At 41.7% G+C, this 15,174-nt stretch overlaps 1 protein-coding gene across 2 annotated transcripts; it reads right to left on the bottom strand.

The window, feature by feature from the left end:
• Positions 1 to 4,279: 4,279 nt before the first annotated feature.
• On the bottom strand, positions 4,280 to 13,371 carry LYG1 (lysozyme g1). Of its 2 annotated transcripts, XM_032877709.1 has the most exons (6): positions 13,308 to 13,371; positions 9,536 to 9,602; positions 7,457 to 7,561; positions 6,337 to 6,530; positions 4,746 to 4,878; positions 4,280 to 4,550 (listed from the first exon to the last, which is right to left on the bottom strand). In XM_032877709.1, the coding sequence occupies exons 2-6, from the start codon at positions 9,576 to 9,578 to the stop codon at positions 4,432 to 4,434; spliced, it is 594 nt and encodes a 197-aa protein (XP_032733600.1). In that variant the 5' UTR covers positions 9,579 to 9,602; positions 13,308 to 13,371; the 3' UTR covers positions 4,280 to 4,431. The 2 variants fall into 2 exon arrangements, with proteins under 2 accessions (XP_032733600.1, XP_032733601.1); XM_032877710.1 differs by lacking the exon at positions 7,457 to 7,561.
• Positions 13,372 to 15,174: the final 1,803 nt, after the last annotated feature.

Here is a 15,174-nt window from a genome sequence, read left to right as displayed (position 1 = left end):
TTGAATAAAGCCTCCAACAGGAAATAGATGTCAGAACAAACAGAAAAATGCACCCAGGAAGAAACAGAGGTTGTTCAAGAAGACTTTGGGCAGTGGGGAGGACTCTCAATAATACACTCAGAGAAATAAGAGAACCAAAGCAAGATGCTCTGAAGAGAAACACTCAGAGAACAGCAAAAAACCAAAGCAAAACAAAAAACCTCCTGGAAAATAAAACATGATAGCAGAAATGAAAAGCTTATTGGAAACTTTAAGAGAGAAATTTTCTAGAAAGCAAAAGAGATAGAAGTGAAAATTAGGAAAGAAAAAAAAAGTCAGAAATATAGAGGACCAGTCCAGAAGGTCCAAGCTTAATGACACAAGAGAGGACAGAGAAAAATGGAGAGAAGGAAATTATCAGCAAAATTTAAAAAAATTTTAAATTAAATTTGAAAGCACTGACTGACTGAATGCCTATCTTAATGGATAAAACCAGAATCTACTAAAGCACATCATTGTGAAATATCAAACGTGTGACAAGAAAAGATTCTACAGTCTTCTAGAAGGGAGGAGGGGATGTATTATATATAAAGGATTAAAATTGATATGACCTCAGGCTTCTCAAGAGTAACCCTGGAAACCAGAAGGACAATGGGTAACGCTTTCAGAATTTTAAGGAATTTAAAAACTTTTCCCACACTACAATTTTGTACCAGGTCAAATCACCAATTCACGTGACGGTTGAAAAAATGACATTTTGCATATAAGAGATCTCAAAACAATTTACCTTCCACTCACTTTTCTCAGGAAGCTGCTGGAGGATGTCCTCCATCAAAAGGGTAAGCTAAAAAGGATGCAAAAAATGGAGGGAGCAACACAGGACAGCCGCAAAGGGCTAATGGTGGCGGGGATCCCAGGATGCTCTCAGAGCCTTCTGATTTACCTCCGATGGGAGGTAATCAGGTCAGAAGGCTTCAGGAAAGACTTCCTGAGAGGAGATTTAGAATTCAATTCTAGATAAATACAAAGAAAACTAAGGCAGTAAGCAAGTAAAAGACTATTACTAACTTCATGGAAAACCAAAATTATTCAAGAAAGTAATCTTAGGATACTACACAGCTTGACCGTGAACTGTGATTGTATAGTGTCTGCTCTGGGACAAAACCATTTGTGTGACGAGATTCACAATCTCTACGAAGAAATCTCTGGCATCTTGATGACAATCTTGTACTGGGAAAAGAGAAAAACCAAAGAACTGTGATGTGATTAAGACATTCTGGGACGCCAGTTCCTCACACAGCTAGCTGACTGTCAGCCCAGGATTGAGTGATCTTTAACCAAATATTCTTTTCTTTTTGTGTTATTAGGGAATTAAAAATCTACACAAAACATCGAAAAGAAAAAAAAGCAGTTTTATTATTGAATAGGCATAAACTGGAACATGGACATGGTTGATCACCTGCAAAGATATTATAAAGAAAGAAATTCTATCCTATGTAAGCAGTCAAGCAGTTATGATCCTTTTTGTTGCTCTCTTTTTAGCCATTACATACGTACAAGAAAACTTAACAGCACCATTTCCTGTATATTCTTTAGTAGTTTACCCTAAATTCACCTTTTTCAGAAGAAGTAATAAAATCTTCTTATTTTTATGACAAGTAGATGCCTAGAGGTTAAACTACTACAGTGACAGGTGCATAGGTAAGCTATCTTCCTGGATGTTTACATTTCAAAGGGATGGCTCCCAGACCTCTTAAAAAAAATTCTGAGTTATAAAGCTGATAAAAAGCTAACTCAGGAGGAGGTTTTAAAAAGGTGTACATAGGGCTGTCTGGGTGGCTCAGTCACTCAAGTGTCTGACTCTTGATTTCGGCTCAGGTCATGATGTCAGGATTGTGGGATGGAGCCCCACGTAGGGCTCCAAACTGAGGGAAGAGTCTCCTTGATATTCTCTCACTCCTTCTCCCACTGCTCCTACTCCCTGACTCATTCTCGCTATCTCAAATAAATAAATAATCTTTTAAAAATATAATCATCTAGTTGTGTGCACGTGTCACCTAGAGAAATAAAAAGGTTTTAAATGGAAGAAACCTGGGCTTGGATTCTGGTTCTGTGACTAAGGCAAGGGCCATAACAGTTCTGGTCACAGTTCTTTCTATTCAGTTGAATAAAAATGGTGTATCCTGTCAGGGCCAGTGTGAGAATTCAGCACCTAATGAACAGCCTAACCACTTGTTTGAATTCAGGCCTCAGTTCTTTACTGAAGTTCCAAGTCAATTTTTACTTATCTCTTCTTTAGAGAAATTCTTATTTGTCCTAAGTGTTAGTGTATCTGTATCCCAACCAGAACAGGAGCTTTTGTGAGCGTGGATTTCCCCTTCAGTTTTTAGTACAAGGGCTGGTAGATAGAAGGTTTTGTTCTACAAATAAGGATTTGTTAATGGCTATATAATTAATACCCTGTACTTTTGCCAACCTCTCGCGCAGTTGCGTCCTCTCCAGGGCTCCTTTTGTCACATCATGGTGCTCCTGTGGGCTTCTTGGGCTGGATAGTTCCTCAGAGAGTCTCTGTCAGCATGTACACAAGTTATCCACATTACTGGGCCTGCGTGTCTGTAGTGGGGGCTGCATGAGGCTGTCCCTGTGGGTCTGACTTTAGGAAGATTTTATTCACCCAGATGTTTCCCCTGTGGGCTCATGATCAGTGCCTTACAATCTCTTTTCCTTGTGCCAGTGAAATATGAATCCCCAAAGAGAGTGTGTATTCACAAGGTTTCTCATCATGTTTACATGGTGGGAATTTCTTAACTGCATTCAGCCTTGAGAGGAGGTCTTGGAAAGCAGTGGGTGGGGAGATGAGGAAGAAAGTCAAGGGCACCAAAGATCATGAGCATGTAGGTTCCACGAGCCCCTGACACAGAAGACGAGCGCTTCACTGTTCTCCCTGAGGCAGGCACTGAGTCTGTAACTTGTGCACACATGTGGTTGGCTATGATCCCCAACTAAACTGTGTGACTTAATTGTTTCTGAGGCCACAGACTCTGGTATAGTCCTCATGTAGTGCTGAGCACACAGTAGTTGCTTAAAAGCACTTCTGCCTCAAATGATGACAATGATCCTAAAATGACACTCTGCAGAGTGCTGACATCCTACACTTGGTAGAACAGGACACTCATTACATTGACAGAACACACAACCCCTTAAATTAAATAATTTACTAGCATAGTGCTGGGCAGCGTCCTTGAGGGCGATTCTGACTGATGAAGCACTGTCCTATGCCTTGGCTCTCTTAGTCTTAACTGCCTCAAACCAGGGAATAATTTAGCTGAGTTGAGGGAAGATGGGTGCGGGAGAAGATTCTGTGGCCCAGGGTCCAAGAAAGGAGGTAAAATGAGATGACAGAGAGGCTCTCCTAGGGCTAAGCTAATGCTGTGGAGTTAACAAGTGACTCTCTGGGGCAACTGGGTGGCTCAGTAAGTTAAGCATCTGCCTTCAGCTCAAGTCATGATTCTGGGGTCCTGGGATTGAGCCCTGTGACGGGCTCCCTGCTCAGTGGGAAGCCTGCTTCTCCCTCTGCTGCTCCCCTTGCTTATGTTTTTTCTCTCTCAAATAAATAAAATCTTTAAAAAACAAACAAACAAACAAACAAACAAACCCACAAGTGACTCTTCTGAAACTTTTCCACCCAGCAGATGGAGCTAGCCACCATCTCACCTTTTACTCATCAGAAGTTTTCAGTGAGGGGTGCATGGGTGGCTCATTCGGTTGGGTGTCTGCCTCGAGCTCAGGTTATGGTTCCAGGATCCTGGGATGGAGCACACACCCTACCCACCGTGAGGAATCCCTGTTCAACTGGAAATCTGCTTCGCCCTCTCCTTCTACCCCTCCCCCCACTCTCTCTTTTAGCTCACCCTCTGTCTCAAATGAATAAATACAATCTTAAAAACAAGTTTTTAATTAAAATTTGCAACTGTGATTTTTATCAAAGAAATCAGTGATGGAGTTTGCCAGATAAAATACCAGGTACCCAGATAAATTTAAATTTCAGATAAACTGTGAATAATTTTTTAGGATAAATGTGTTCTAAATATTGCATTGATACTTACACAAAAAAATCATTCATTATTTACCTGGAATACAAATTTAACTGTGCTTCCTGTATTTTTATTTGCTAAATCTGGCAATGCCAGTCAATGAGGAAGAGGATTCATTTCGTGAAAATCCACATTGCAGCTAACTTCCATGGGAGTAACTTTAAGGAGACACAGTCCTTCATTTACACACTCACCACACCACAAAATGCAGACAATTCCTCTTTTAATGTGCTTCATGTTATTTTGATGACCTTCAGGTCAAATTCAGATTCACGGGTACAAGCCCCACTGGCTAGTTTTATCTGTGTAACAGTTGAGGTCTTCTATGTGATAATGACTTTGGATTTGCTCTGAAGCATTAGAAGCCATGTCTCTTGAAGTATTTGGCTCGGGCAAGGACATCATTGCAGAAGTCACAGCTCAGGTCCTGGCTGCTTCTGATGTACTCAGGAGCTCCAGCATAAGCACAGAGTCCACCTGGAATTTTGTGAGATAGGTTAATGCTGACCTTGTAGGCCCTCATTACTCCAGGGTCTCAGCGGTTAACTTAGATTCTCTTTCCTAGTTGCTCATCAGAAGGCAACTGAGGTTTTGGGGAATCTTGTGCAAGGTCTTATATTTGTTCTGATTAATTCCATGCTGTGAAATCACCAAGTCTTGTGTTACACTTACCTCTTAGGTACTGATCAGAGTTCCAGGTTGGAAACCGCCTCTGGATTTCTTTGATCCTAATAGTTAAGACTTCGGTTATCTGAGAAACCCGGGACTCGCTGATCCAGGATGTGGGAGCATAAAGACCAGGGTCCTGGAGGGAGAGAGGCAGAGGAAAAACGAGGTAAGCCATGTGGGAGGGTGACAGGACTTAATGGGACCAGCACTGCATTCTCATTTCCCTCCTTTTTTCTCTCCTCCTCCTTCGGCCAAACTAATGCCACCTCTAATCTCCCTGCGGATAAACAGTAAAGCTACAAGTTTTGAGCAAAGGAAGGATGAGCAGACATTTCACAGCTGCTTCATTGTAATGGTGAGGGGAAGAGTTGGAAGTCAAAGGTAATAGAGGTAGTGGACATACCAGTCTAATGCCCTCCTTCAATGCTGTAAGCACAAGCCTTCCAAATAGGTCAGAAAGGGGATTTTCTATCTGTACTTGTAATTCTCCTTCCAGATCTTCTGAATTTCTAAAAGTACTTCTAATTTTTCTTATACACCTTTGTTTCAACATATTTGGAAGAAATGTCTGACTCTGGAGAATTCTTCCATCTTCAAAGTAGATGGAAGCATCATTTTCCCAAGAACAAGATTTTACAAAGAAGGCAGAGTGCAAAGTGATGCTGACCCTAACATTGCCCATGTTGCTCTTGGTCCTTGTTCGGCATTTTCTAGCTGCCATGTGACTTTGCAGGAACGACCCTCTCCTTGTAAGTAAGTGGTTACTTCCTCACTTGGAAATGATGGATTGCATGCCTTCCCCCTCATCCCATCCTCATCATTATTGGATGGGGCCCCAAATCAAAAAGATAGAGTATTTGAAAGTACTTTTAAATTGGCAGGTGTCATTCCAAGTACTAATGGGAAGCCAATTTAAAGATCACTGAGGAATATATTTTCCTAAAAGCTTAAGAAATGACTGTACTACATTAAGGCTTCTCAACTGCTGCAACAATGATGTGAAATGCAATAGAAAAAAAATCACTGTGCCACTGTCTCCTTGCTATCACCGATTCCCCCAGTACACAATTAATTCAACTGTGGGGTTAATGCCCAGTTCCCTGGGAGACTTTCTGGGACAAATGAAACCAGGCAGAATTTGTGCAAAAATAAAGCTGGATCTTCAGAACTAAGGATTGTGTAGAAAGAAGACAAAGGAGAATGAATTCAGTATTTGCTAAGAATCTGCCAGATACTAAGCATGTTTTCATAACGTTGCATTGAGTCTTCATGAACAGTTCCAGGAGGCTGGAGTTTCATAGGTGAGGGAATTGAATCCTGGGGAGATTAAATGAGGTCACATGGTAGCAAAATAACAGAGCAAGTATCCAGAATAGGGTACCATGGATAATATCCTGGAAACAGCACAGTTGATTCTGAAAAGAAACCATGGCTCATGAAGCCATGATGTTGCTACTGGTATGGAGTACCTTTCACTCTGTGTCCCATGGCACTGTGCTCCAGCGTTGTTGACACAACAACAAATGTGAAGATGTCCCCTTAGCATTGTGCCATGCAGCACGACGGCCATATGCCATAACTGACAGGGGGTTACCTGCACAGCCCCGATGTCATCGCCCATGTTGCCCACATTGACCATAATGTTGCCGCCATGAGACTCCCTGGACAAGACACCAGCAATCACTGCAGGATCCACACAGTACTTTTGGCCAACAGTACGAATCACGGGCTGGTATCTCAAGAGGTATGGCATGTCTATTTCAGCCAGCCTTTCAGAAGCACGAACTCCTAATGCAAACACAGAAGGAAGGATGTGGCTGGTGTGATTTATGCTGACATGGGAACTCAAGAGAAGAGAACTCACACTCCAGGTATCTGGGTAGTGGTCTAGGACCAAGAAGTCCTTGCCTCAGTCTGAAATCCCTTGTGGCCATTCCTAGACCTGAGAGTATGATTCTCCTCCTTTAACCTTGAGTTGACATCCACAGAGGCAATGTTCTTTGTGACTGCCAGTGCCCCTTGCTGGTCTCTCAGTGGCTGCTCTGGCCCATGCAGGACAATTCCCTGGGCACAAGCACACTGACTCCATCCTAAGCACCCCGAAGAGAGTTACCCAGCAAAATGTACCTGTCCATTGGCTATAATGAGCACCATATATAAAAGAGAGATTCTTCCAATGCCTTCAAGAAGTCGTTGGAGAGTTTCCCTAACAGATTTGCTCACTTTTGCCCACCTTTCCACCCTAAAGTGACACTCAGAAATTGCATGAGCTTAAATCTTCATAAAATAACAAGGATACTGGGCAAAATGAAAACCAATGCTAATTTACCTGGCTAGCCCACTCACCTTGTAAGCATTTTTTTGTGGTTTCAAAGTACTATCATCCACATTCTATCAACCTGAGTTTACAACAAAATTGTAAAGTGAGTATTTTTAACCCCTTTCTGTGGAGGCAGAGGAGAACTAAGTGACTTGTTGAAAAACCAGAGCCCACACTCAGACAAGGTCTTTGGATTCCATGTCTAGTGCTCTTCTTGCCACTTGGTAGTGTAGGGTTGTGGGAAATAGTGGGAACTGAAGGGGAAAAAGAGGGACACATGGGTGTGGGGTATCAAGGGAAGGGGCAAAATCCTGTTAAAGCCACCCTTGCCAAAAGGAGGCATCTTTTGAGAGAAAGAAGAGGAGGAGAGTTGGACAATGAGATCATAACCTACCACAGTAGTTCAGGCCATGACGCTTTCCAATCCCGCAAGAAGCCCCAGGGGTCTCAAAGTTTCGGATATTTCCATAGCATCCCCAGTTGCTGCTTTCAGATAAATCTACAAATTGAGAAATTTTCAGCCTAAGGCATTGAACAGCTTTGATCATCTTCTGTCCGCAAATGAAATGCCATTAATAAAAAGAATTTTACCAAAATCAGTAACAACAAGAACTTCACTCTGAACTGAAACACTTTTGAAATTTAGAGTACAGTGACTAGGAAATTATCACAGAAACCTCCTCAATACTAAGTTGTCACCTCCTATCCTAGAGGCATGAGCAACTGTTGGAGCAGCTCTACTCCTCGCAAAAAGCCCTGAACCATCCAGTGCTATTGAGTTGGTGTCTTGGAATCAAACCAGAGGATCTGTTCCCTGTAAGTAGTCTTCATCCTATATCTTAGGTAAACCCTCAGTATTTCTTCTCCTTCAAATATTCCTGTCTGGCTGGTCTGGTGAGATACTTATGGTTGCTCTAGAGAAACATGTACAAAGCCTGGTCTTCCCCGGGGTCTCAACCCAGACCCAAAGAAAAGGCACAGGGACTTGGAGCTGGCTTTCCCTGGATGTGTGTTCTTCTAGATGGGGGTGCCTAAGACAGCAAAGAGTGGAGGACATCTAAGGGGGCACAGGACCAGGTCTCCACAGGGAGCTCCCTCTTTCCACTTCTTCCTTTTCGGTCTTTGCCTTTCCATCTCTCTCTCTCTACCTACTGCTATCCTTCCAGGGAGGAGAGATTTTTCACAAAGGCCACTGAAAAAAGGCATTCCCTAGTATTCATAATTCAAACTAGAAGTACGCATGAGCAGTAATAAGCAGTAACGAGAACAGTAATGAGATACCTACAGGGGGCAGGAAGGTGCCCATTGAGAAAATCATCTCACTGTGATAAACCTGTAAGGACTCCTCATTAGATTACTTTTTTTTATTTGCTTTATTCTTTGCTCATATCATCAAATCTTAATGGTTTGCAAGTCTTTGGCGACAAATCCATTGCACATCATCATGTGTGTATTTTATGTTCATGTAAATGCCTCTTAAGTTTCTATTTTCTTATTAAGAGCTTCTTGGAGTTGACATCTGAAGATATTAATATTTTGGAGTAAATGCTTCTACTTTACAAACTTTTGATAAGAAATCTAAAAGAAATGTGGAGATTGAATGACCAGGTTTTTTACAAGTGTACCAACAATTAAACAACCCAATGTGTTCTTTTATATTTTTTAATTTGTTTATCTTTATAACTGGTGACAAATACCCTTAATATTGTAATGGGTTGTGTCATTCATTGCTCTCTGCCCCACAGCCACTCTGTAGTCACATTAGATACTCCTTAAAGTTCCATATTCCCAAAATATATTTTAGAAATTTAAAAATACTTGTCAAATAAATGGATCACTCAATGAATGAATGAATGTAAGACCCCATCAGAGAAATCATCAGAATTTAGAGCCAGGAAAAAGTTTGCTTCTCCTGAGAAACTATGCTTCTTCCTTTTTTTTTTTTTTTTTAAATCAAAAGACATGTACTTTTCCATTTTGGTCTGCAAGGGACCTTAAGACCAAATCTGAAATGCAAGCATAGCAATTATGTCAGCTTCAGTGGTTAGCTTAGTCACATGTCCTTGATCCCCTCTGTGATAGTTTACTATTTGAAATTACATTAGTCTTATTCTCGTGAACCATCTCAATCCTCTTATGGAAATACATGGTCTATGAATAACTTCAGTAACTACTTTTGGTGAGATAGTTTTTATAGAGGGACAGTGAGTACTTAACAATAATGTATATTTAAAGTCCAGTCTCCAGCAATGCTGGTTTAAACCTACTCCATATTCTGGAGAGCCCCCTCCTTTTGCGGGGCACCTGGAAAGAGGCCATTCATCAGTGGCTGTTAGTAAGTCCAGTATTTATTGGACAACTTAAAAGAAAAACAACATTTTCAGCGCAGTTGCAAGTATCAGAAATACCATTCCGTTCCTATGCTTATCCTTCCCATCTCCAAGGTCAAATGGGAAAAATTAAATATACTCACCAGTAAGGGCAAGAAGACCCAGAAGCAGCCACAGCACAGACATTTTGATGAGCTGGCTCTACAGGTCCTAAAATGATTTTAGAATAGAAATTAGTTCAAAGATGTGATAACATCCATTATCATCGGAACAATATGTAATGTTTCTATGGAAAGAGGTAAAAAAAGAAAAAGAAAGAATAAGTTTTCCCATGTCTGAACTAAGAAAAGTAATGATCTGAATCATAATGAAAAAAGCAAAAGTAGGACTTGTGCTCCATCCATCCTTTGAATTAACTTAAATATGACGAGACTCTTGCTTGGCTCACAGAGACTCACCAGACACATTGAGCTACCAGAGAGAATTATTTCAGAAAGCCAAGATACTTTGATTCTCAACACTGAGAAACATAGTGACTTGAGTCCAGATCCTGAAAAGCAACTTTTTGGTGCATGTGCCTTATCTCAGTAGTAGAATTTTCCTTATCAAAAGATAATGTGAAAAGGAGAATTTTATATTAGTGTTTCTTTTCATTTGGGTTCTTTTTCTTTCAGTGTAGAGAAAAGGTTACACATTCCTCAGTATCTTGGAACATACTCTGCTTTGGTTGGAGGAAGGAATTGGTAGACTTTTCCCGTTGCTCTAATCCCCGAGCCTGGGAATCTCAGACCCTTTCGGCCACCTTGAGCCATTCTCCACATTCCCCTTCTGCAAAACTCCTGTGCAGGAGAAAACCTAGTCAAATCCCCAAAAGTTGGGTCATGGGCAGGATTAAACTCATATGGTGCTCGCTAGATGGAAGAAGTGGTGACTGATCATTGGCATGCCTTTGCATTCACTCATTTTTCTCTCTTTTTCATCCAACCTTTTCTTTAACCACCCTCCATGGTTACAAAAAGCTTTGGTTCTCCCACTAGCTACCAAATGAATACACAAATGTCAAACAGAATACATTATAGTTGACCCCAGGCAATGCTGGAGGATCTGGCCTCCTATCCCCAAAGCCTCCACCTCCCCCCAACCCCCCACTGCAGAGTGTTCCCAACCTCTCCATGGGTCTGGAGAGCCTGGCTACCTATCATTTTGAATTATTACTGTCATTATAAGTAGGAGTAGGCATATAAAGTCGGTACTTGGTACTTTCTCACCTCCTTTGCTTCAAGGTTATTCTTATGAGTATTTCCTTCCAAATATCCAGAAGGAGATTTTGTCTCAAGATAAAGCAAAGGTATCAAGGAATTCATTTAAATTACATCTTATGCCAAGCATTTGTGTGCTTCTCAGATATGGCCATGTTTTTGTTGTTGTTGTTGTTTGTTTTGTTTTTCTTCCCTACAATGTTGAAATGGTCCACCTGATTTCCTTTAGTTGAACAGAAAATGCCATGCTTAGTCCCAACACCAGAAAGATACAGGAACATGGAATTTTAGCTGGGTCTGCAGAAATTCTCATGCTTAGTCACCGGACAAGAACCATTTATTCGACATCCACTGAGCCACCATCCCCAGCCCTGCCATACTGACTGAGAGAGGACACTCAATCCCAGGAGAGATAATGGAGAAAGAGCCACTGAGGCACAGAAAAAGCTCATATAGTCAGGAAATTTGATCTTTCCAGAGGCTTCTTCCTGGCTTTATGGAAAGAACCCTGCAGAAGAGAGTGCGGCTGGCACCCAGACACTAAACCCAGAGTCTTTTACTTGTTGCTGCTTTCCCAGGGAACAGAAATACTTCCTCTTGGAAACCCAAGTGGAAAAGTACTTCAACTTCATGATGAAAGCTACCTCATGTTCCAAGCATGGAACTAAAAGCTCTGTTGAAAAGAGTCTATGTAATCCCATATATCAATTACTTAGAAACACGGAGTTCCTTTTTGTCACGTTTTAATTACATCAGGAAAAAGCAAGAAATGACAATGGAAATAAACACAGCATGTTGAAGCAACTCAAGCTTTGTGGGCCAACTTTACAGATGTCACAAAACTCTCTGTGTTTGGAAGGGACTGTTGAGGCATGGGGGGAACGTGCTCAGGGAGTGTCCATTGGTTACCTGTGACTAAACTCTTAATGTCCCTGTGGCTCTATGCACTTGAAACTATTATTAGAAAGTCAGACCAAAACAGCACAGTGCTCATAATGTCAAGCACAGTGTCTCTGATAGCATCCCTCTTCTCCTTTCCTGGAGAGTGAAACAGTGACAAACAGCACAGGGGTGTCAAGAAGCTGGAGCCGTAGCCTGTTGAGCACAGGGGAAACAGACAACCCAAGCATCCCTTGGGGCCAGTTCAAGTCCCTGGTGGCCTCTACCCACCTTCCCTCCACTGAGGACTTTGTCATTCCCAAAGCATCATTTAGATTTGTAAGGCGTAATAGACCATTTACTCCTCCCTTAAACTATTTTCCTGGAAGAGATGAAAATAAAGGTCTTTGGTCTTTAATCTCACCACAGAACTCCTGTTCCTTTTTCAGGAATGCTCTCCTAGGTCTTCACCAGAACCCTTAAACCATAGTCATTCCACATCCTTAGGACCCTCCAACCAGCCTGGAAAATGTGCTGCATTAGCACCCTCAGGTGTTAATGTGTCCCTGTCCCATCGTGGTCTCCCATTTGATCATGAAAGAATTGAGGACTGCTCTACACATGCACATAAGTCTCCCACTCCACACTCTCTGCTCACCCTACTTTTACTGCTAACTGGTCTATCCATCTGCTTGCTCCTTGTGGGCTGATAGGCCTTTTCAGCAGCATCTCATCTTAATCGTCCACCCTCTTGCTGCCCCATCCTTACCCTCCCTCCTCACACACAGCAACACCCCAGCCCATTGCCCTGTGGATGGCTATACACCAAAATGTCCTAAATTAAAATGGTAGCAGTGACAGTCACAAATAATAAATGTTTCTGCCACTGTGATCATATTTTCTTGAGAAAAATCTAAAGGCTCCTTCTGAACTCACTCTTTGGCAGAGTTATGTGGTTTGTGAAAATAGACATTTCCCGAATTTGGATTGGGAGCAGATTATAAGCCCCAAAGTGCTTGGAGATGTGATAGCTTCTCTTGACTCCCTGCAGGCAAATCCTTTCCTTCTTTCCATAAGGCCTCTGTGCCTGTTCTCCTCACTTTGTCCATCTGGGATTCCCAGAGTTGAGAATTCCAGGAATTCTCCTCTCCTGTGCTAGGACCTGTCCCAGGAATATCCCTTTCTGAACGAAATCAAATCGAAGAGACCATGGCTTCTCTGTTCCATCCAAGATTCCTGAAGTTTGTCTATCCTTTTACTCTGCCAGGCCTCAGCTATTAGACATGTGGGCCTTTGTCCTTTCAGAGTTTCCAGAGAAAATAGCATATCATGCAAGGAATATGGGGTTAATGTACTGTTGGCAGGAGAGTGAGGGTGGTGGAGAGATTGCTATCTGGCAAAATGCCAATACCTCAATCCTTTGGCTTTGAATTCACAGCAAAGACATCCCATTCAGCCTATTACAGCTTCCCTTAAAGGCACATATATTTCTATTCTTTTGCACATGTTCACAAATCCAAAAGTAACCATATACTTGCATTAACAGAAATCTAGGTTTTTGTAGGTATTATAATGAACAGGAAAAATAATCATCCTATCATCTACATAATCTTTTATAACTTGGGCTTTCCTTGCAAGGTCCTTAAGTTTTATCCTACTCCAAATTGTCTTGTTTACTTGGCAGCAAAGACACAATCATTACCAACTGATCACCACAGACTGGATCTTTCATTCTCAATAAGCCTGCGCGTAAGTCACCAGTCTGTCTTATACTCACCTGTCTTCTGTTACCTCTTGTCCTCAGAGGCTGTCAGTCTGCAATGCTTTATATAGAGTCCCTGTCCTGCTTCCTCTTTTTAAAAGTGTTGACTTCATCCTTTTATGAAAAGATTTATGGCTAAGTCTTACAAGTTATAGTAATAATCACAATAATTACAAATACTTTGAACTTATATAGGGCTTTTTATTCAAGAATGTCCTGGCATTTTGCAAACATTAACCAACTAGTTCCCTACCAGAACCTTGGAAGGCAGATCATTGTTTGTAGATTCATGTTGGTGATTTCAATCTAACATTCATTTTTATTCATACCAGTTTCTAAAAATAAAGACAGGTAAGAAAAGAAGGAAGAAAGGAAGGAAGGAGGAAAGGAAGGAGGAAAAAAGGAAGAAGGAAAAGAGGGAGGGAAAGAGGAAGGGAGGGAGGGAGGGAGATAGTGTCGGAGGGAGGAAGGAAGGAAGGAAGAAAAGAGAAAGGGAGGAAGGAAGGAGGAAGAAGGGAGGGAAGGAAGGAAGGGGGGGAAGAAATTGAATTTGGAATGTCAAAAGCATATTCTTGATCTGTATTTCAGGCAAGCAGAACCACACCTTAGGCTGAATGATCTTCTTTTATATATGTCTAGTACATACAGTTTGTCCCTAAATGTCTACCTCAATAAATACTTTAAGAGGTTTTATATGAAGTTTCCAGGAAGGACTCTTTGCCCTAGATTGCCCAAGAAATGAGTTTCAAAATTAAAAGAGGGAATCCTTTCTATTACCAATCACACCCTTTGCCCATCTCTACCAAATGACTTGATTTTTCCCCCAACACAGCCTGAATGTTTGCTTTATGCCTTCTTTCTATATGCTCTTTCCCCTGCCTGAAATACCCTTACGGACAGGGACAGGGACTTTGTCTCATTTGTCCTTATAACCCCACCACCTAACATCCTACCGGATACATAGGAAATACTCAATAAAACCCGTGGAATAAATGGCTTGCTCATTGCTAATTTGTTTATAATCTGTTTCCTATAAACCCCTTGTCTTCTCCCCCTGCCGCCACCCTGCCACAATTAGAATGTAAGCCCTGAGCAGTGACCTCGGCTGCTTCATTATGACTGGGTGTTCAGAGCCCAAATAAGAGCCTGGCACATTATAGTGTTCAGTAAATATCTGTTAAATCAGTCAAGGCATGCAGAACTCACACAACCCCACACAAGATTCAGATTGTGTCCCCAGCGCCAGGTCCCAGGGTAAGCTAGCATTGATCATGTCCCATGCAGCTCTGTGGATATTTCTATCACTGTATCTGTGACACTATTTTTTTTTTTTTTTCGATCTGTTCAGCCTGAAAACAACTTGAGAGCAAAGACTGGGTCTTTTTTCCTGTATCCCCTAAATGGCACATAGGAGATATTCAATAAATATTTATGGAAATAATAAAAAAGTGATTTAAAGAATACTTAGGACATGGGAAATCACTGACTGGGCATTTGCAGCTCAGACTTTGGGGATTAGGATTTTGTTGCTCTCTATCAATGGCTGAGATGATGAAGTAAGAAAGCAGGGCACTGTGAGCGAGGATTCAGACCTGGACACCCAGGGAGTACCTGACCTTTGAATCTGGGGAGGAGGATATGAGAATGCAGGTCTCCTCTCTCTTGTTGGCAGAGTTAGAATAAAAAGCAGAGCAGTAATGTGGTCCATTAAAAACCATATCCCTACACTAAACTGGAATCCTCTCCTTTATTTTGTCTAGCACACACTAGAGACTAAAATGCATTACAGCGTGAGGAAATGTGGGAACACCCTGACCCCATCTGCCAAAGCACCATGTCACCAGGTCTGATCTAACCCAGTGCCCATGTTCATGTCCTCGAA

This window comes from Lontra canadensis, unplaced genomic scaffold, assembly GCF_010015895.1.
Source record: "Lontra canadensis isolate GAN:19392208 unplaced genomic scaffold, GSC_riverotter_1.0 scaffold61, whole genome shotgun sequence".
Lineage (NCBI taxonomy): Eukaryota > Metazoa > Chordata > Mammalia > Carnivora > Mustelidae > Lontra > Lontra canadensis.
Note: the sequence above shows the minus strand (reverse complement) of the source record. Positions and strands in the feature narration are given on the sequence as shown.

Bases quoted from the DNA above. Each gene is read 5' to 3' on its own strand.
- LYG1 (XM_032877709.1), bottom strand. From the start codon at position 9,578: ATGTCTGTGCTGTGGCTGCTTCTGGGTCTTCTTGCCCTTACTG. The intron at 7,562-9,535 runs GTGAGTATATTT...CTCAATTTGTAG, and splicing joins GGGTCTTCTTGCCCTTACTG to ATTTATCTGAAAGCAGCAAC. The intron at 4,879-6,336 runs GTAACCCCCTGT...CTCTCCCTCCAG, and splicing joins ATGACATCGGGGCTGTGCAG to GACCCTGGTCTTTATGCTCC.